Source organism: Barbatula barbatula (genome assembly GCF_947034865.1).
Source record: "Barbatula barbatula genome assembly, chromosome: 18".
NCBI classification, from domain to species: Eukaryota; Metazoa; Chordata; class Actinopteri; order Cypriniformes; family Nemacheilidae; genus Barbatula; species Barbatula barbatula.
Window position 1 is genome coordinate 11818279 of NC_136781.1, and position 21832 is coordinate 11840110.

Genomic DNA, 21832 nt, shown 5'->3' on the forward strand with positions numbered 1-21832 from the left:
AGATTATGGTCTCAGTTTTTCCTCTTAGTATGTATATTTTTATCATAAGGAACACGCAACAATGGAAAGCACACTCTCGAGTTCACAAGATAACCGTGTCTTTAGGATCACATTCTCCTACTAGGCAAACTAGTCCCTGCAGACTGTCCAATCTATAAACAGTCACACTGTCATGGAGATGTCCCTCCTGTTGCTATGGCAACACAATAAACAGGGTCAGTGCAGTGCCAGTTTCTGATCCAGTGCACTCATTGGGAGGAAGGGGTTTCTGTCTAGGCTATGCGCTTTGTTGGTATAAAGCAAATTAAGTGTACACTACCAACTGTACAAACTTTATAGTGTTTTCTTTTGTCTCTGACTTTAAGGGATAGTTTAATTATTTCACGATGTATTCACCCTCATGTCATTATAGACCTGTATGACAAAAAAGTAAGTCATACAGAATATATAAAAATGTTGGGAACCGAACAACACTGGCCGCTATTTACATGACACAAAACCACTGGCAGAGGCATTTCTCCAATATGTATAAATATCCACCTCCTCCAAAACCCTTTATGAACGAGGGGAAAGCGCTTGAATCTGTCAAACTTAACATTAAATGTTAAAGGTGCCGTTTCAAGCACTGATTATGTTTTTTGGGTGTTTAACAATTGATATTCATGTTTCTACTTTCAAAAGTAGAAACAAACTTTATATTTCAAGTTCATTTTTGACTTTTCACAAAGCCATCAGATTTCGGTTTCTATGAAATCCATCCTTCCGAAACACTTTGATTGATAAATCTGACCCAGTCTCTTGTGATTTGTTCCCTGCTTAGAGCTTGTGTCTGAAGACGCCCCACCCATACAATATCAGCAAGCTTCCGCTGCTCGGGCTGTTGTGATTGGTCGGTCCCCCTCTCAGTGCACGTGTATTCATATGCTTTGGCTTTTAGCAAAAATCAGTAACGGATGTCTACTTGTGCACGTGCAAACATCAATCTTTGTTATAAATCAAGATTTTTTCCTAACATAGCAAAGGGAAATGACATCAATGACCGAATGGAGTCAGACCGGTATGTTAACACTAATAACAGAAGCGTTAGTTTTGCCTTTTTATATTGGACCTAAATGGGATAATAAAACAAGCAGATTGACCAGGAGACAGTTGCAAGCAGGACTTCAAAGAATGTTTCATTGGGGTGTTTTAGAGGTATGCGCACACAAAATATGTGTGTATCACACCGAACAGCTTTTACAGCCAATGTTAAAGTCATGGAAGCTGTTATATGACTGTTGGTTATCTTAGAATGTGTGTAGCTGAATACTTATTACCAGCTGTGATGAAAGTGAAAGTCATTAAGTGCTCAGTCAAATGTTAACCATACTCCTCTTTTCTGAGGATGGGCGTATTCCTTTGGGTGGAGGTTATCCAAACACTCGGAATAGTGAAATCATGTAGATGGGAGATAAAGGGTTGTTGTCCGATTTCAGTACTCCTTGAAAAGCGAATTCTGTTTAAGACAATATCTCGCTTGGCATTGAACTTTGAGCTTTATCATTTTGCAGATACAGTATTATTTATGCTCTAACAGCAACATTACACACTTACTAAAGTTAGAAAATTGGCATTACGGGGAACAGCACCTTTAAGTTTCGGCTCAGCTGGTTCTGCCCTCGACTCTGCCTCCTGCTCTGCCGGCTCTGCCTCCAGCTCCGCCCAGGCCTCCGACTCCAGCCCAGTCGGCTCTGGCGGCCCTGCCCTGGACTCCGCCTCCTTTTAATGCCAGTTTTCATCAACCAAACAGCAAAATTATCGTTAAACTTTCTCCTAGTTATTATGATATTTACATTCACACATTTAGCAGCTGAGCATTGCAAACAATTTGTCAATTATGAGTTACTAGTGACTTCAAAATCTAAGGAGTGTCATGTCAAATATTTGTATCATGTTTTGTATTGCAACTACAGTCAAACCAAAATGTATTAAGACGCCTTCAACATTTCTCATATTATCACAGCACAGATATAGTTTAGAAAATGGTGATAAAATATGACAAGAACATAGAAAATAGATTTTGTTGATTATACCGATATCGTTTAAAATAGAACACATGACCGTAATCGTTAATGTAAGTTATTTGCTGAAATCTGGAAGTCATAGAAACCATACCTTTAAATGTATTTATTTGTTTATTTTACCAATAAATTGTTTACACAAGTAATTACATTTCAAATTTAAGAAAGTTAATTTTATAGATAAACATATACAGTTACCACACAAGCAAGCGAGTGTAATTATATTATTTTATTCTTATGACAAAAATGAAGATGTTCTTAAGAAAATATTTGAGAAAGTTTTTAAGAAGTGTTTGAGAATCGCACTTAAGAACATTCTTACAAACTTCCTATAATTAATCTTAAGAACAATCTTATATTTTGTCTTAAGAACAGTTTCGTGAATCCAGCCTCTGCACCCACTAGTGAAAATTATCGAACACGATATCTGGTGTCATTACTTTAAGAAAATAATAGTAAAGGTTTTTTCTGGTGTCAGGGTTTGAGAGCAGACCAAGACAAACAGCTGCTCTTCCCTGGCACACCAAACAAGGAGCTGTTCAACCCTACAATACAAGTGCTCTCAAGCTAGAATGTTTGGCCTTTAAATCTATAAAGAGCATCCAGGCCACTCAAGTACCACACACAGAATGGCCTTCTCTGTGGATTTCAAACTTACTCCGTAATGGACGTTTAATAAAATTCAATGCATTTGCTATATAAAATATGTGCACTGTAAATCAGTTACACCAAGCTGAAAAAAAACTATATTTTACATGTAGAGAACAATAATAATTTTGTGGTAAAAATAGTAAAGATTTAACACTTATAATGAAAGTGCAATGAGTTAACAACGTTTCCTTATGTGGCTTTGCTACAGAAATGGTTTACATTCCTAAGAGACGTTTAGAAGAGCAACACAAGCCATGTTGTTAGGACAATACCACACCATACGGTTTTGTTATTGCACTCTGTAAATACTTGAAAATCTGCTTATCAGCACCAAAGGCTCTGACTCAACACGCACCCATAAGAACACGACAGACTTCTCTTCTCAGTTAGACAGGTGTTTGACCAGTGTATGAAGCGAAAAATCTAGACACCAGACAGGGCGATGACGGGGTGATGGGGATCATTGACGGATCATTTTGGTTATCGACGTGCTAAGCCTTATGGGAAAAAAGATGAATCATCAGGGTGTAAGGTTGGATCTGTGTGTTAGGGAAGGGAGGATGGGCATGTTCCAGAGTGAACCCTCAGTTTCTTAGTCTACCCTATGAGCTCACTCTGAGAGGTGTGGCATTCTGGCATCGGCTTTCTTTCATTCACTCTCCTAACCCCACACTCGCGCTTAAAAGGGATTCAGAGACAGACGCTGGCTTCCAATCGTGGCTGACAGAGTGATTCGTCTGGGGTAGAGCTGATTGTTCTGTACTTCACTAGCCGACAAATAAAAGACAGTACTGAAGAACTGACTTTAAAGAAAGCTTCTAAAGAACAGATAAAGATGCCACAAAACGTGGTGCTGGATGGTCCAGCCCCTTGGGGATTTCGGCTTTCTGGAGGCAAGGACTTCAACCAGCCGTTGACTATAACTCGGGTAGGTGAAAGCCTTTGGCTACAACAGACTGTGTTACTTTACACATTCCATTGAGAGATAATGATGCCTTTGATGTGCTGGGTAACGTAACCGTGGGCATGAGAAAAACTAGTGGGATGATCATTTAAAACATCAAAACATTCCCAGGACCTTACATTAGGCATGACCGAGGACTCTGGGGAGAAAGGTTTTGGAGAAATATTTGTAGAGCCAGAAGTTCAAACTGACATTCATTTTTAGAAACATCTTTGGCTTATTTCCCAACAGAGTTTTAATCTTAGTTACATTTATCCAGTTTTTATCCACTTTTGTGATTTGCGCTGGTGGGGCTTCAGAACCAAATGGAGGTTTAAATGAAATGTAATTTTGGACAAATCAGTGATTTCCAATTAGAACATCAGGGGGTCCTTAAACAGGTTCTAGGGGGTAGTTAAAGAAATTAGATTTTGCTGTTGCGTGAAACCAAAAATGGACTTAATGGAATTTAATTTAGGTAAAACATGTTTACACTGTTACTTTCCTTAACAAAGTTTCTCCACGATTGCCCCTCGATTGTTCAATTGTCTAAATAAATTAAGCTACTTGGCAATTTATACACTTAGAGTATTATATGTTTTTGACTTAAAGTTAATAATTGTAATTGAAGCCAATGTAATGTAATTAAAGGTTCAGTGTGTAGTTTTTTGGAGGATCTATTTACAGAAATATAATATAATATACATAACTGTCTTCAGAGGTGTATAAAAACCTTACATAATGAAGCGTCATGTTTTATTACCTTAGAATGAGATATTTCTATCTACATACACCGCGGGTCCCCTTACATGGAATTTGCCATGTTTTTGCTACTGTAGCCCTAAATGGACAAACTGCGCACAGCGCATTTCGTAAATACGTTTTCTCCTTCGGTAAAGAGGAGAAAACGCGAAGACACCTTTGTCCTGTGTCAGCCACCATAGTGCTTCGAAAGGGAGGGGCGGAGTGAGCCGTGTTGCAATTTCTCAACTTCTCCAGATTGCTCCTTTAATTGACATGCAATAAAAAACTGCCGTCGATGAGCTTTACTAATGGGTTTGGGAAAAGTGGGAAACATTGCACTTTATGAACTAAAGGATGTTTCAAAATGATCAACTAAATCTCCCATTTATACTGTATATACCGTATCCGTGATATAACTTAATTCATATTAATATATATTACATAGAGGTTGTTAATCGACGTCACGCCATGTTGAATGTTGTGTCACGCTGCTGGCATGTTCAATGCAGTATTTCGTTTTTCTTGTTTGATTAGGAAATATAACTATGGTAGGTCAGCTTTGCTGTGTATACTTCGCTAACTGCAAAGCATTCTGTTACACTCACTAACAGAAGTACACAAAAAGACACAGACACACACACGTTAAGGACTCGGCTCCAGAGCGGATCACAACACCTGTTGTCTGAATGATCGTAAAGCTCCAGGGCCAACAATACTTCAAACAGATGATGAAGTCCTGGAATTTGTGGTAAAGGAGCAGGTTAAAGGTTAACTGAGCACTCATTGACATGTGTGAGATGAATTGACAAAATGTTTCTATTTTAACGGGATAGTTAACCCATAAATAAGAAATGCATTTCTTATTATCATAGCTGAATCTGTATGGCTTTCTTCTATGGAATATGAAAGTTGTTCTGGCATGTTCCAAAAAAGAAAGTATAAGGCTTGGAGTGGAATGGAGGTGAATAGACGTTCATAAAGTCATCGGTACCTTATCTCCATCACATGCCTTGTGACAAAAGAGAATTTCAACTCAGTTTTTTCATTGTTAGGCTTTATCCCAATAATATGCATTCTACATAAAGATCTTGCAAACTTCCTCTCGACCAGGATCAATGACATGTTATGAAATGTTCTCTCAGCAGCTTTGTTCTGTCATTTGTTTTATTCGGGTGTATGTTAAACTATTTCCATTGCTCAGGAGAACCGCAGCATTTTTATGCATGGAATGTACTGCTATGATTAGTAGCTCAGTTTCATCCTTGATTCTATCTTTGATCTTGACATTAAAGTACGTTCTTAGTGGATAGCCAATTCTGACACTCACCATAAATTACCCAAAATAATGCAGGATAGAAACCGCACATCCTCATAAAACATGTCTGTCTTTACAGTCTTTTATTAGAAGCAGAACAACAGGTAAAACACTATGTACTGCTGCAGAATAACAATAAAGGATAACTGTATGAATAAACGGTTTTTATGTGAAAAATGTCCAAAAGATTTTTTGGCACTGCATTAGTATGGTAAATGAGTTCAGCACAGTAAAAGGACAACATGTTCAAAGGAAAAACTCAAGATCTAAACTAAACGTAATGATGTAACCGAAATTCCCAGCTATTGTATTCCTGGAACATCAAAGTTAAAATGACGTTATCCGGATTTGATTTCAAACTGTAACAATAAAACCCAAGGAAATAATAATTTCACTGGATTAGAACAAGTATGTTTCTTATTTTGCTCTCCGTATGTGCCAGAACCCAACAGTTCTATATACCCTTGAGCATCATGTCTTCTAACAGAGAAATACCAAAGACTAATGTTGCAGAGATGGTCATATTTATGATAAGACAAATCTTAACACTTAAATTACATTGTTGAATTAAAAATGAAAATGTCTGTTATATAGCTTCATCATAAGCAGTTATTTAACCAATTCTTTAACCAAAGCATGTTTATTAAAACATCAGCCTCCTGTTTTTGCATGCTTTAAAGGGACACTTCACCCAAGAATAAAAATTCAAGTTGTTCCGAATCTGTATAAATGTATTTGTTCTGATGAATACAGAGAAAGATATTTGTAGGTATGTTTGTAACCAAACAGTTCTTGGCCATCATTGATCATGGAAGGAAAAATGACACTGGTAGTCAAGAGTGACCCAGAACTGTTTGGTTACAAGCATACTTCCATACTGTGTATCTTCTTTTGTGTTGAACAGAACAAATACATTTACACAGATTTGAAACAACTCAAGGGTGAGCAAATGAACACAGAATGAACATTTTGGATGACTTCCTAAAAAGGTTTAAAACACCAACCTTGTAGTTACCAGCCATGTCTTTTAACCACTATGCCATGCCATCACAAACAACAAAACTTTCCCTTTAAACCGAACACTGCATGCATCACTCTATCATCTTTAAATGTCTGGAGTTGACATATCCTGTCTGATGTTGCTAACAACACAAGTGTCTAATGTTCAGCATGTCCTTACAAGCTTCTCTTTTGGTAAAGGCCGTTGAGTTTGCCATCTCTTCTGGATTCATCTGTTCGACTGCACAGGTGCTTAACACAACTGTGTTTTTTTTGTCATGCTCATGTTTCGGTTTAAAGCAAAAACTCAGATACAAGCAACTCATTGTTTTCCTTCATAGCTCTTATTTTGTTTCTATTAAACAGATTCTATTTTTTTCTTTTTTTATCGAGCCAAGCACATCACATCTGATATTTTTCTTGAGTTTGCTTCAGAAAATACAGGTGGACAAATGAGATTGTTCCGCTGTGTACACAAAGCAAGAGAGCCGACAGGAAAGGAAACTTGTTTCACTGCTTGTTTCATCAGTCAATAAATTGGAATAAAAAATTGCAAGTCTTCATGGGATTAAACACTGATGATTGTAAACTAAACCGGTGTAAATCTTCACTTCTCAAGAGGCAGAATTAAATTGTAGATAAGGGTCAGTGGTGTAATGAAATGATATCACAGGGCAGCTGAGTCAGGAGACAGGTAAAGCAGGACGAGGTGATGAGATAAACGGGCTGGGGGGAGACCTAAGAAAATTAGTCTGCCAAAGATGAGAGGATTAGAGATGATGTCAGACTCCGTTAATGAAAGAGAGGCTGAAGGGAGGAGAGGGAGAGAAACACCGGGCAACAGGGTGAATGCCAGAGTGGTCACATCATCAAGCCACCAATAGGCCTGACTGTTTTCTTCCAGAGGGCGATACGGCATCCTGATTGACATCCAACGCTGAACTATTTATAGTCCACTTCAAAGTGGGTCAACATATGTAACTAAAAGCCATTTTTTCTAGTCGTGTCTCTTGCTATTTATATCTAAACTTGTCAGTTTTTCAAATAATTGTGGCATCTTTAATAATTTTTAGATCTAAAAAAATGGGCTCTTCTGAATAAAACAGGGGTTAACTCGCTATTATAGCAGCATTTCGGGATATATTTTAAGTTTTAATTTTTTTCATGTTATTTTAGATTTAGTAATATAGTAATAGTAAGACTTTTTGTAGAGGCAATATTTCTAATAAATTAAGGCTGATATTTTATTTGATTTCAATGACCATTTACTAAACTATATGAAAGACGATGATTTTAACAGTAACCTCAGAGAACTGTCATTTTTACGTCTGATCAAAAATAACACTGTAAACATCAATAACAGCTTTAACTTGACTCAATGTTTATGACCATGGTATAAGCGGGATAATCCACGGCTAGCCTTGCATTAAAGGGTTTACTTTTGCAGAGGCTTCACGTAAGGTGTTTCTTGGCCTATGCATTAAAATCCTTTAATGCACGGCTAGCCGTGGATTATCCCTTACTAAAACTGGACTGCATGTGATTTTTACACTGAAACATTACATACAACAGTGTACCTATCCAGGGATTTCCCCTCACAGTTTCTCCAAAATCTTGCACTGTCGATATCAATATCAAGTCCTCATACTACACTCCCATTTACTTTCGGACAGGCACTAAAAGGTTCTTGTTTTCAGGTGACACCGGGCAGTAAGGCATCACTGGTCAATCTGTGCCCGGGCGACATCGTCTTGGCTATCCAGGGAGCGTCGACAGAGAATATGACTCATGCCGAAGCTCAGAACAAGATTAAAGACTCCACCAATCAGCTTCTCCTCAAGCTAGAGAGGTACCATATGCTTTTCTCATTAAAGACGTGGACACAAACACACGTCTTTCAACAACTTTATATCACGGTCTCTCACATGCTTTATAAATTACAGCCAGAGGAAGAACTGTCAGCTTAAGTCCTATAAGAATTTGTGTTACCCCTTGCTATGAAAATGTCCATCAGTGCCCACAGCGGTTTATTTATGACACTGGTGTACATGCTGAATGTCTCTTTCTTTCCTCGTTGATTAATATCCTTCAATAAAGCATCTGGCTAGTACATGCTTGGCTGTTGACATTACTTTCTAGACAAGGTCAGGGCCCTGGTGCACATAAATTACCCATATTACGGTTCTTTGATCTTTTGATGATTTCACGTAGGAGGCGTGTGCATTGTTTCTGTGTGTGTATTATATGTGTTGCAGGCCAGAAACTAAACTCTGGTCACCTCAAGTTGTAGAAGAGGGGAAAGCGCACCCATTCAAAATCAATCTGGAGTCAGAAAAGCAAGTAAGTGTAACAGAGGAAAAATATTACTACTATTAGCTCTGATTTCGTTCTTTCTGCTTATAATATGTAAGTTGTAGTAAGAAAATGAATAGACATTTTCGGTGCATGAGGCATGGTTAAGGTTGTGCAAGGCAGACTTGTTTGACCAAATTTGGAGTTGTTCTTGTCCCCCACAACACGACTTAAGTAAAGCCATCTGGATATTACATTTTTTTATATTTTAACATGCTTTTTTATAAAACCTGAACATATATAGATTGTTCTTTCTTACCTTAGGGCTAGTTTACCCAAAAATAAGAAATTTGAAATTTCTACCACCATTTACTTATGAAGTATTGTGACTTCACCATGAGCAATATAAACAATACTTGTAGTAAACAGCATGGCTTTATGTATGAAGGGACGTATTAAAAGAATGCGGTATACAAATTCAGTGTGTGTGTGTGGCTTTAACCACAGTGCGTAGTGTGTCCATCTGTCCACATGCAGGAGTTTAAACCTATTGGTACTGGTCATAACAGAAGAGCACAGCCCTTTTTGTCTGCCACCAGTCTGGATGACAATAAGCAGGTGGTGAGTTCAGCCTACAACACACCCATAGGCCTCTACTCTCCAGGTAACATCCAGGATGCCCTGCAAGGACAGATCCGGGGTCTGGTGCATGAAAAACAGGAGGGGTGAGTGCCAGCTTGGATCCCCCAACCCTATGGACATGACTAAAATACTTCCCTGTGCTTGCTGTACGCACTTACAACTAACACACATTCTCTAGAAGTCCTCACAAGTCAAGCCTGCAGCCCAAATATTGGAACAATGCACATTGTGAAAAGCATTATATAAATACGATTGAATTGAAAATAAAATATACATTTAAAACAGTACATAGGTTTTACTTCGGACATTGGACATAAGCAGACATAAATATTTTACCCTTTCATAGGATTTCAAAACACTTCGCTCTACAGATTGACAAATGGGTCTGCAGTGTTAGTTTTTGGAGGATTTCTGCTTTTTAGCTTTCACCACTAAACGTCTATTAACCCCATCACTCTTCTGTCTTTCAGGACATCGATTACTTCGAACACAAGTTTAATGTCAGACCAAAGCCCTTCAAATCTGCAAGCCAAAGCAGGTTATTAGACAAAAGCACTTAATCAAATATCATGACTACTCGTCATATGTTTTTACATAAAGAAACAATTAAATTACAGCATATACTGTATGGCAGTAAGTTTAACAGTTTGCTTGTGTAGGTTTCTAAACTACTTCTTTATTCTCCTGTCTTGTTTGTCCTTCTCTGTGATCACTTCTGCCCTCAATGTGGCCAACCGCTTTGTATTTTGCCTTCTGGTTTGGTTCATCTACCTTTAACACACACAACTCCAATTACAGTACATCGCAGAGGTTGATGGGAAATGTAGATCAGGTGCCCTCAGCTGTGTGTAGAGCAGCTGCTGACCCCAGCAAAAACGAGACCCTCGTTCTTTCTGCTCAGTACAACTCCCCCATTGCATTATATTCGGCAGACAATGTCTCAAATACACTCCAGCAGGCTCAGATGTCCGCTGTAGTCAGGCAGGGATCACCCAGGTAACCAGAGCTTACATCACACTTCCCTAACACCATGACTAAACAATGTGCAGTACTGAGCATCTAAAGAAGGCAGATAGATTGAAAGAATATTCCAGGTTTAATAATAAGTTGTGCTCTACTGTATTTGTGACGTGCTATACAATTTTAGCATTTTTTTATTTCATTATTTCCAAAATATAAAAAATACTTTTTATATGATTATATCAATATTCATACATGATTATCATGTCTTCATGTGAAATCACTTTCAATATTAAGATTTTTAACTTTTAAGTACCATGGGTCTACATAAAGTTATGCTTTATTATTCAGATATCATGTGTCTGTACACAGAATGTACTATTGTTTATACTGTAGGTGACATTTGATTTTACATTTGCACAATGACTTTGCATTATTGAAAAAGCATTCAAATTATTTATGATGTTTATCGTCAAAAACATTCATAAAAAACTGTACGGACTGTTCAATGCTCTTTCTAATTTACAAACATTAATTATTTTCACGCTAACACATTTTTGTGTGTCTAACAGGATTTACTACACTATAAACACTACATTTTTCTTTACTTACACAATTAAGTAATCGTGACAAAACATCGCTTCACTTTACTAAACATCGCTTGTAATGTTGTGTTTTAGTCCAACCCTTAAAATGTAGTTTATTTCATTTAAATAAATAGAATGAAACAAGAACTGATGGGGCATTTAAATAGTTCAAAATGTGAGACCAAACTGGTTTAGCTCATTTATTATTGATGTCGTCGTTCAGTTATAAAAAATAGATTTCTGGGAAATTATTGTATAGGTGGTTGGTGTTTGTCTGGTAAGCTAAAGATTTTCATAGGCTATGTTAAAACACATACCTGTAGCATTGCATAACTGGTATCACCTGATGAACATCTCTGCGTTTCCATATCTATTTCCAGCCCTAAAACCCTGCAATCCATTGAGGAGTCTCACGTGTACCGTATGCTCCAGGAGGACCAAGAGCAACCACATGAACCACGTCAGTCAGGCTCTTTTAAGGCTCTCCAGGATTATGTGGAGAGTGATGGTGAGTTGCCTTTATCAGAGTCTTAAGAAGACGATAATATTGTGTTCAAGAGATGTAAAGTAAATCTAACAGCGCTAATGGAGACACCAACTATAAAATTCTCACCCAATTGATCAGTTTACTTGAGAAGTGAAAGTGTTGCAGGCTCAGTTGGACTTCTCGTAGGCTTCAGTATTTTTCACAGCAGTCATGCTAATGACGTAAATCAAAGCCTGCCATGCTTTTACTGCCCTGGAATCAGTTGCGTCTACATGAGAAAGCGGTTCACATCCCCAGTGGTTTTAGTTCAAGTTGTTTTTCTTCTAGGCACAAGGCCTATGGTGACTAGAAGTGTAAAGGCCCCAGTAACAAAGCCCCAAGCAGCCACATCCTCACTACAGAAGTTGCCTCTCTGTGATAAATGTGGTACCGGCATTGTGTGAGTACAACATTCAGCATCAGACCTGATGTCTTCTTTTGGTAACCGTTATATCCAGTTCTACATTGTGGTCTAACAAGTTTTTCTACATTTGATTGACAGTGGAGCGGTCGTGAAAGCAAGGGACAAGTACCGCCATCCGGCCTGTTTCGTGTGCTCAGATTGCGGTTTGAACTTGAAGCAGAAGGGCTACTTCTTTGTGGAGGGACAGATGTACTGTGAAACCCACGCTCGGATGCGAATGTGCCCACCCGAGGGACACGACCTAGTTACAGTGTATCCCACTGCTTAGACTCCCATAACTCATGTTATTTACAGCTATTATTAGAATATTCTTATTATGCTTCATGCTTCTTTTTCATTTTCCATTAATCGCATATTTGAGTAAAGTACACGGCTCGTATCCAAACTTCAGAGGGGATGTTCGTTTATCAGGGGAATGCAAGACACGGATTCTCAAAGCTTTAATCCATTTCTAGTTGAAAAGAATTAAGCAAGTTTCTCGTCGTACATAATGCATTGCATATCAGGCACATGCACTGAAGAAATCTTCAACACATCCCTTTAGGTTTCAATTATTCTCTAAATAAGCACGAAGAGGCATATTGCTCTCAACGCAGGTTCATCTATGAAGGTGGGTCAGAAAAAAGATTTTGAGTAAAGAACCGTTTCGAAAGAATACTTAGTTTTTAACTGAATGCCAATATTTAAAGAAATATCTATATTGTTTAAAATGTTGTGGGTGCTCTTGATTAAATTATTTGTGTATCAAAAGGCAGAATGCACACATTTATTACACATGTGTACATGTCAATCGAAAAGAACTTCAATTGTAAAGTGAAGCATCTCTAACATTTTTCATAAGATTGTGCTATTTCGAAAAGAAATTCGATTTCAAAATGAAATGTGTTTAATTGAAAGAATTATTTTATAATCAAGTTTTTAATATGCCATCACAGAGGGGATTTGATTGTAGTTTGTGGAGTTGACAACTCTGTAAAATAAATGAAAAGAAAATCTTAACATGTGTTAGCAAATTATGTTAGTTATTATTCATGAGCTATGGATGTGACATCTTCAGTCCAGCCTTGAAATGTCCTCTAAATTCTCAGAGAGTTATTACCGATATATTGAACCATGTGTTAACATTTTAAACCCCTGTTGAGTCCAGACATCAGAAAAATATCAGTCTATACACGAGTTTTCAATTTTAAAATTGAAAATTTTTAAGAAGGGGTGACTCTTTATAAAACATAAAATAGTCACTATATTTTAATTTCACGTGCCTATTTATGAGGAATATGTTATGGATGTGAAAGCTTTGTTTACCTGTTGACATTAAGGTTGATGATGCTCTTGACCGGTGTGCTCTTTGGGCCAGGGGAGGGATTAAATATCTTTCCTTCCTTATTTGTCATCCCCGATTTGGTCTTTCTGGTGACATACGGTTCTGCGGAGTAGGTGGGATAGGAATCAAACGTTCCTGCTTGCATACCTCCAGTCTGCAGAAATAGATCAGGAAAACACTCTCATACATCTGTTCTTATATCTGAGTCACAACATACAGTATACAGACATCTTCTTTTAGGCACAATACATACCCTTTTACTGGGTGAACTTGGTTTAAAAGGCACTGTAAAATGCTTCTTCTCCCCAGGCTTCTTTGGAGGTGGTAGAGGTTTGTCAGATTTGTATGGGTTGCCATCAAAACACTCGCTTGGATGAAGGTTCAAACGAAATGGTCCCCCTTTCAGCCTGGATTTGTCTGCCAGAATCTCACGCTGGTAAACAAATGACATCTCTCATTAGAGAAAGAGACTAAACTGTGCTTGCATAGAATTATCCTGTCAGTTTCTCACAATGTGCTTATCTTAATTAAAAAAGTAAAACATTAAAAGTACAATTTAAAACTAATTTAAGATGAAATCTAAAAATACAAATTACCTTTAGCATCTCCTTTGCTCGATCATAGGGGTCTGAGGAATAAGAGATCATTTTGGAGAGGGTGACATCAGGATAGCTGTATAAAAACAGGAGTATTAATACAGTATGCCTAACAGCAAAAAAAGGCAATCTTTATTAAAGGATGTTGACAATGGCCTACCCATAACCACTTCCCTTCTTAGGTGGATTGGTGTATAAGTTCTTCCCAGGTGATTTGTGTGGTCTCCTTGGAACCTTTAAGGCGCTCATTGCTTGAATAGGACCTCCAAATGTTCCATAATAGCTGCCCACCCCAGATCTACAAACCAAAGTGAACTAGTGTTGGTGCTTTTAATTGAAAAGAAAAAAAGAATTGATCGTATTTCAATGGCAGTTTTTATGGTAATAAAAATACTGTACAGAGAAAGAAATGCATTTCACTGTACTTCAATCTCTAAAATGTAACGTTATGCATTTACTGTTATGCAATATGACGAAATTCCAAGTTTCAGGATAAAAACATCATCCATATCACATTTATAATGCACTTAAAAACCACAGTGACCAGTGCTGTACAGTATAGGCTATAAAACAAACAGTTAATACCCTGAAATAAATGACTCACGTCTTCTTCTCTCCATTGCTGGGCAGAAAGGCCTTGGCTAGGTTCCGTTTGGTTTGTTGTATCCTGTATTGTCTCTCTATTTTGATGGGGTCTGTAAGAGCCTCTCTCTCAAAGATCCGCTTAAACTGTGTGTCGAAATATCCCGTCTGTAGCGCGCACTTTGCTTTAGTTCCTCCTGATAACATCTGCTTGTGCTTGTAAGCGGATTCATGAAATGGGCCTTTTACCCAACAAGGGAAGTGCATCATTAGATAGACGTAATATTCACTATTTTGTCTTAGCTTTACTTCTCGTCTCGACAGCAGCAACCCTAAACAATACTGACTGGTATTGTTGCTAAAGAAATACAATTAACAGAAAGTTTGTGAAGTTTCTTAAGTGGTATGAAAAAAACTGAATCATTAATTATTTTCAATAATACTATAATTAGCCGGTCTATCCGCAGTTTCTCGTGCTCTACATCAATGCACCAAAAGTTGTATTATTGTGTTAATATATTAGTTACACTTACGGTGAGTAAAGGATGTATATTTGTCCCCTATGGAGATGTAGCCCAACTCCTTAAAGAGGCCAATCCTTTCCATGTCGGATTTTCCCTCTGGAGCCATTTCCCAAAGTCAATCAAAGTGTTTCCACAGCACTAGTATAAAAAGCCATATGTAGATTTAAAGAAAAACGCGTGCCAATGCCATTGGAAGCATGCAAACCAGCTCCAAGCACCGTAGACCTATGCATAACCTCTCAGTACACGGTTTAAATGCACATGATGGTTATTCAATCACACACACAAAAAACACTATGACAATATGTCTATATGCATACCTTAAATGATGTTATAGGTTGTGTTATGTGCAGTAAATAACCTCACTGCTGAAGGTTTGTGTTGGTTGTGTACGTTGCCATGGTAACCCACAGGACAATTACTCGAAATAACACACGTTAAAACTTTAATAATCACGTAACGTTCAAAACATTTTCCAAATTACAATGAATACAACCAAACATTGATTACAAATGCTACCTTAAGGCAGTTTTCCCTGCAAGTCGTGCAATTTCACGAGTGGCAAGGGATTCTGGGATTTGTAGTTTAAATTTAACACGTGACATCTTACGTTAACAAACGATGCTCAAACATCAGCTTCGAACAACTGCAGTAGTCATACTGCTGCATTCGTATTAACATCACTGCAGTTTAATTTCCAGTTCCATGCGTATCAAGCGAGCTCCATCCTCTTCAAATCATCCATAGTGATGACAACAACCTAAAACAAACAGGAAGCCTCGTGTTACTCCCATTCCTCTGATAATAAACTGTTAAGACCACATGAACTCATTCGTCTTACATTTTCGTGGCAGGGATCTGGATAGTTACAAATGTCATCGGGAAATGCAAAGCGGATCATCTCTTTGAGTTGAGCCGGGTACACGTAGGTGCATGTGTCACATGTGCTGCTGCCGATCTTCTTGATCTGCTGTTTGAGATTGTGCGATGACTATGTTACATGATTGCACCAAAATGTCGTGTTGATCGTGTAATACAAATTGACGCTTACTAACTGACGCTGGATTAAACGGTAGACTTTTCTCCGTTTTACCCGGTCTGTCTTCAATCTTGAGGCCGCATGGAGCAACGGCCCCACCCAGAGGGGCACACTAGAGACATTAAAGTATACAATTAATATGGATATCTAATTCAGGCACTTTTCAATGTATAAACTGATCGACTAAACATACGCACGTGATTCAAACTCGAATAAAGCCAACATTACAAATGTACATTCTTCATTTCTGGGTGATTGACACCTTAATATTACCCGAAGGATTGACAGAGATCAACGTATTTGTCCATTATGTAGGAGAATATAAGATGCGTCACGCAAGGTTTTGCCATCAGTGAAGTGGATAGATGCGGTGTTGCAGATACAATTAAAAAAATAAAAGTCTTTGAACAGTCTAAAAAAGGCCAGATACGAAAAGCATTTGTTTAATTGATCACATTTTATATAATATACATGTGTAAACATTATTACATTTTTTAAAGTTAAACAAACTGGGGCTTTTCTTAGCAATGTTATTAAGTCCAAAGTTTATATCTGATAAATTAAAGGTGTGAAATGGGTTCCAGATCATAATTAAAAACACCATGGTTACTAAACAGATAAGAGAGTGTTCTAGGTTACAGTAGGATGCTTTTGTTATACAGCCCCGCATCTCAAGTTGAAGATGGTCATTTGCCCTCCTTTTCTGACCATTCCTTGTAGCCCCCAGCATAGTTACGGGCACTAAAGACAGGAAGGGAAAAAAAATACTTAATTTTTGGCAAAAATGTATGTGTGTTTCTGGAATGATATGATGAAAAGGTGTCTTACTTATTGAAGCCCAGGCTTCTGGCTTTCTCTGTGGCAACCGCTCCACGTCGTCCCATCTGACAGTGGAAAACCAGTTCCGAGGAGTCCAAAGAAGGCTTAGCTACACCAAACTTCGACTTGAACTCAGCTGAATCCAGAGACATGTCACTTTCCACATCTTCCACTATATAAAACAGAAGAACCAAAGATCATATTAAAAGAAAATATGGTGTTTTGGTAAAAGTAATGCATAGTATAGATTTTCCAGCAGCTTCCTTCTGACCTGGGATGTGGATGGAACCTGGAATACGGCCTCTGTCTACTTCATCTTTGGTGCGCACATCCACAATAATTCCTGAACCCTTCTTCAAGAGAGTTTTGAGATCACTGTAAGACGTCTCCTTATCTAAAGCAAAGATGAATACATGCATAAAGCCAATCAAGTCCTTATGACAAAATTCCTGTCTTGCGAAAAAAAACTACGTGCCATATTCATAAATACATAATGCATAAAAATATGCATATACAAGACACATCCAAAATATATGATATCATAATTTTGGATATTTATATTTATTATGCTTTACCACTCCAACGTGCTTATTATTATTGCAGCTCATTATTATTATTACGTTGAACTTAATTCTAATTCTTTTGTTATTCATAAATGATATCTCGTAAGGGCTGCCTACGAAGTGTAAGGCATACTAACATGTTTTTCTTCATGTTTTGTTACCATATGCAATATAATTGTAAAACTCATTAAAACATATATAAATTAACAAACACGTTTAAATTCTGCAAGTCACGGTGACGTCACAACGTGACAACTCTTCATAGTAAACAGATACATATTTTCGTCTTATATTGCAGAAATTTCGATTATCAGAACAGGTGCAGGCATTCTGCAATACATTAGGTAAGTAAGCAAAATATAAGCAAAGCAACGAAACAACAAGGTAGTTACAACAGAAAACAGAGATATGTTTGTTACAACGTTACGTTAGAGTACACCTGGGGATCGTCACCGTGACAACAAAAGAGAGAATGACAATGACATAATTCTCTGTCAAAATAATAGACGTTTCGTCATATCTGTTAACAGAAAACTGCAGTTTTACAGCTGTCCGTAACTATCCGCAAGTGTTAGACAAACTTACCGTTGCTTGACATGTTGAAGGTTGTTTACTCTATTACTACTACTGTATGTGACGAATTGTTTATGGTCGCTACTTCATTTCCTTGTCCTTTCATGTTTGCAAAGGCATTTCCTATTGGCTACCTACAAAGCATAGGCGTGGTTGCGCCTCTGACAGATTCAAAATAAAAGACCCCTAGTTTCAATTAAAGACACGTTTAGCGTGCTGAAATTGTTTACATTTGTAAATATTCTTTGTTAATCTTTTTAAAATCTTATCGCTTATTTGGGTTATTATTTGTTTTAAAAATTATACAGTTAAGTTGATGAATAAATAACAACAGGCCTATGTACAGACATACACGATGCTATGTAAAATACAGTCTATTCAAATGTTAATGGTCTAGATAGACAGATAGACAGTACAGGTATGATGGCATATTAAAAACATCATGAGACTACTAGGACTCACATGAAGTAAACTATTTATTGATAAGGTCTCAGAAGAGTCTCACTTTAGTAAGAATCAACCCTCAATACTGATTTGGTACATCATGACATCCATAATGAGTCTCTTCACAGTGGAAAGAATCCATTTCTATGATTTGGGTTCTAGTACAGCAATTTCTCTGCATAAAAACAAAACTAAACAAACAAACAGAACAACGAACGGGGTATTGATATTATTTATATGTGATATTTGCGTGTCACAAAATTCTAGTGTTTTTAATACCAGCTGCTGATTTGCACATAACAAGCCACCTTCTGTTAGAAATATAAAAGTTGATATTATGAACAATATTCTACTGTGCTGCAAAGGTAAATCTATACACTGTACATACAGATATTTTCTGAAAAACAAGTTTCACAGTTTTAAACTTTATTTAAAGTATAAACCATTTTAAAACACCTTTACATAAATTATTTCTGTGTATGACTATAATTTGCTTAGGAGCAAATCAAAATGAATACAAAAATTTAAAATTATCACATATTTTACAAAGGAAAATAAACTGAACTCAACCTTCTTTGTAGCTAAAAGTGGTGACTCCTTCATGATTGTCATAGAGTACTATGAATGATAAAAAAAAACCTAAGTAAAAATAAATAATTTCTGACACTAGTAACCGCTCAATCTGAAAATCTGTGTTTTTTCTGATATTTCTATACAGAAGTGCCCTGGTGAAGGTCATGGTGACTAATGCGACTGGGACATACAAAACTATCGCATCTAAAGCACACCCTGAACTTCACTGTTATCTGATACAATGTAAGTACTCTTCTATCAGTGATGAAACAAACTATGTTTGACTGCAGTGTTCTCATCACATCAACTTGCAATTTCCTTGCTTGTAAATGAAGGGATTTGCCGCTGTGGCAACTGACAGTTCAGTCATGAAGAATGTGAGGCCTGAGACTGATATTTCTCTTAACAGATGTTGTTCTTCAGTTCTGAAGTTGAGACTGGGCCTCTCCAGCAGACACGCAGCATCGCTCCAAGCCGAACACGTACAATTACGAGGGTACCATCTGGCACCAACATCCTCTCGGTAACCCAAAAAATACGGGTAAAAATATCTCTTCCTTTTTAAAAAGGAGATTTCAGCAACAGTTGCTTTTTGTGTTTAAGTCGATCAGTGCTTTCCTGGCGTCCATTGTTCAACAACAAAGACAATGTCTTTCAAATTGTTATTATTTGCCAGAGGCAGTTCGAGAATTCTTCTTTTATAAGTCCCTGCAGCGTTCAGTGAGTTTCCCTTATTAGTTCAATAAATCTCCGTGGGTATAGGAGATAATGGAAACAAAAGAGGAAAGATAGGGAAAAATGAAAAGACAGAGCTAGTGAAAGAAAAAGTGTAAAGATAGAGGAGAAGAGAAGAGCGAGAGGGCAAAGAAAAATGGGGCCACGAAAGATTTGGACTGTTACCTTTTCCCCATTTCATTCTGTCTCAGGAACTGAATATTGAAACTACTGTCAGCAAGTTCAGGATACTGTTCAACAGGTAAAATATAGTACCCATCGTAACCCTGCACTTTCCCCGTTGAAAGAAGCTGCTGTCTCTCTCCTTCAGTCCACAAGCGGCTTCCCTCTTTATTATCTCGCGCCCGTTGCTGCTCTCGCAGCCAGGCCCCTGACAGCGCCCGTTGCCGTGCCAGCTCCAGCAGCCGGCCTCTCTCCTCATCCAGCACGTCCGCCGCCAACCCGTAGCGCACACTCAGAGACAGTGCTGGAACCCGGAACTCAACAGTGACCCCCCGTCGCGAGCGACCACTGACTGTCACATTAAGTCCGCTTTCCAGCACCTTACGCCCGTTGGTGAGTCCCAAAGCTAGGAGGTCGCTGTCAGTTGAGCCTATCTTCACAAAGAAATGGCAGTCACAGCCGTCCTGCGTATAGTGCGTTCCCTCTAAGTAGATGGCATTATTAAGCACCAGAGCCACCTTCCTGCTGTCATCGCTGGCCATGCTCGAGACCCCTGTGACCACATGGCCTTCCTTGATCGCTATCATCATTCCTCTTCCAATGATGGGGGTACTTATGCCAAACCAGTGGCCTGGTTTGTCCAGTTTGCTTCTGCGGTCCTTGTCCAGGAGCTGTCCCTCCAAAGCCATGAAAGCCTGGTTATGCCGTTCAGCTTCCTGCTGAACTCCAGTTATCAACTGCAATAAATTAATAAATACAATTTAAGGGCCATTTATAGCGGAAAATATGAAGGTATGAGTGAAAGTTTTTCATTTTCTCCAAACCACAAAGTGTTATTTCAGTGCAAGGTCTAGATCTAAAACTTTAGCAGTTTTAAGAATTTACTGTAAGCTTATTTTAGGGATGTCATGATATCACATTTTCACTGCAGAATTATACGGTCCAAAATTCTTCACAATAACAATATTATCACAACCATTTTTAAAGAACTAAATATACAGTACAATTCCTGAATTACACTCAAAATATTAGTTTAAGGAGGCAAAGAGAGAAAGAGACAATTTTGTTCTGAATTATTCACAATATTATGGGTTGGTTTCCCAGGCAGGAGTTAGTCATAGACTTCAATATAAATGTTAGAGCAATCTAAACTAAAAATGAAAAGTGACATATTTTAAAATACATACTGTAAGTGCCCTTGTTTCGGCCCAAAATGGCCTAATTTAACTAAGGCCTAGTCCTGACTTAAAGGGGTGATATTGTGCGGAAAAAAAAATTCTGTGTCTTTGGTGTGTTATAAGTTGGCAAAATGCATGTATTAAGACGCGTTACATTTCGTGACACGCTTGCAGTATTCGACCAACCACTACGCACTGGTTAACTCTGTTAACACTGGCCAATCATAGCAAACCTCGGTTTTCAGAGTGATGAGCTTTGTAAAACATCTGCATGTCTCAGAGAGGCGGGGCAAAGAGGACATCCAAACATGCATAGTATGTGGAAAATACAGCGTTTTTGAACCTTAAATCGTGTATACACATTGCATTGCATCTAAAACAAACGATAATATTCATTTTAGCCGATTCATATGACCCCTTTAAGCAAATCCCTGTCCGGGATTTAATATCACGGACATTGACAATATTGGTATAACGTGACACCACTAGTATATTTTCTGAATGTAATTTGACATAAGTTTTATTTCATATTAACACTTTCTCACTGCCATTTATAACACATTGCTTGCCCACCAGT

The 21832-nt window shown here is 37.9% G+C and overlaps 4 protein-coding genes across 6 annotated transcripts in view; 1 reads left to right on the forward strand and 3 right to left on the reverse strand.

The window, feature by feature from the left end:
• The first annotated feature begins 3382 nt into the window (after window positions 1-3382).
• pdlim3b (PDZ and LIM domain 3b) lies at window positions 3383-13528 on the forward strand. Of its 2 annotated transcripts, XM_079480118.1 has the most exons (8): window positions 3387-3639; window positions 8410-8561; window positions 8968-9052; window positions 10117-10184; window positions 10445-10642; window positions 11574-11701; window positions 12008-12119; window positions 12222-13528. In XM_079480118.1, exons 1-8 carry the CDS (start codon window positions 3547-3549, stop codon window positions 12409-12411), a joined length of 1026 nt encoding a protein of 341 aa, XP_079336244.1. In that variant the 5' UTR covers window positions 3387-3546; the 3' UTR covers window positions 12412-13528. The 2 variants fall into 2 exon arrangements, with proteins under 2 accessions (XP_079336245.1, XP_079336244.1); XM_079480119.1 differs by lacking the exons at window positions 10117-10184; window positions 10445-10642 and adding an exon at window positions 9542-9729 and having other exon boundaries at window positions 3383-3639.
• cfap96 (cilia and flagella associated protein 96) lies at window positions 10930-15275 on the reverse strand (the record flags this gene model as incomplete). Its single annotated transcript, XM_079480121.1, has 7 exons — window positions 10930-13113; window positions 13449-13621; window positions 13721-13900; window positions 14064-14139; window positions 14224-14361; window positions 14668-14887; window positions 15179-15275. The coding sequence occupies 7 exons, from the start codon at window positions 15273-15275 to the stop codon at window positions 13062-13064; spliced, it is 936 nt and encodes a 311-aa protein (XP_079336247.1). The 3' UTR covers window positions 10930-13061.
• A 1355-nt stretch (window positions 15276-16630) lies between these two features.
• On the reverse strand, window positions 16631-18280 carry tstd1 (thiosulfate sulfurtransferase like domain containing 1). Its single transcript, XM_079480152.1, has 4 exons — window positions 18176-18280; window positions 17299-17421; window positions 17037-17199; window positions 16631-16949 (listed from the first exon to the last, which is right to left on the reverse strand). Exons 1-4 carry the CDS (start codon window positions 18186-18188, stop codon window positions 16895-16897), a joined length of 354 nt encoding a protein of 117 aa, XP_079336278.1. The 5' UTR covers window positions 18189-18280; the 3' UTR covers window positions 16631-16894.
• A 342-nt stretch (window positions 18281-18622) lies between these two features.
• The window catches only part of tenm2a (teneurin transmembrane protein 2a), a gene marked incomplete at its 5' end in the record, with an annotated part of 196256 nt that continues 193046 nt past the window's right edge, over window positions 18623-21832 (reverse strand). For both annotated transcript variants that reach the window (XM_079480154.1, XM_079480153.1), the window contains one exon: window positions 18623-20814. In XM_079480154.1, the coding sequence (XP_079336280.1) occupies window positions 20077-20814 (738 nt within the window). In that variant the 3' untranslated portion in view covers window positions 18623-20076. The remainder of the gene's footprint in view (window positions 20815-21832) is intronic.

What these genes read in the sequence shown, in the direction of transcription:
- pdlim3b (XM_079480118.1), top strand. Translation starts at nt 3,547, where the DNA reads ATGCCACAAAACGTGGTGCTGGATGGTCCAGCCCCTTGGGGATTTCGG. An exon ending in ATCTGGAGTCAGAAAAGCAA is followed by an intron (nt 9,053 to 10,116) that starts GTAAGTGTAACA and finishes TCTGTCTTTCAG; the next exon opens with GACATCGATTACTTCGAACA. An exon ending in GGATTATGTGGAGAGTGATG is followed by an intron (nt 11,702 to 12,007) that starts GTGAGTTGCCTT and finishes TTTTTCTTCTAG; the next exon opens with GCACAAGGCCTATGGTGACT.
- tstd1 (XM_079480152.1), bottom strand. An exon ending in AGGTTCCATCCACATCCCAG is followed by an intron (nt 17,200 to 17,298) that starts GTCAGAAGGAAG and finishes TGTTTTATATAG; the next exon opens with TGGAAGATGTGGAAAGTGAC. An exon ending in AGAAGCCTGGGCTTCAATAA is followed by an intron (nt 16,950 to 17,036) that starts GTAAGACACCTT and finishes TCCTGTCTTTAG; the next exon opens with TGCCCGTAACTATGCTGGGG.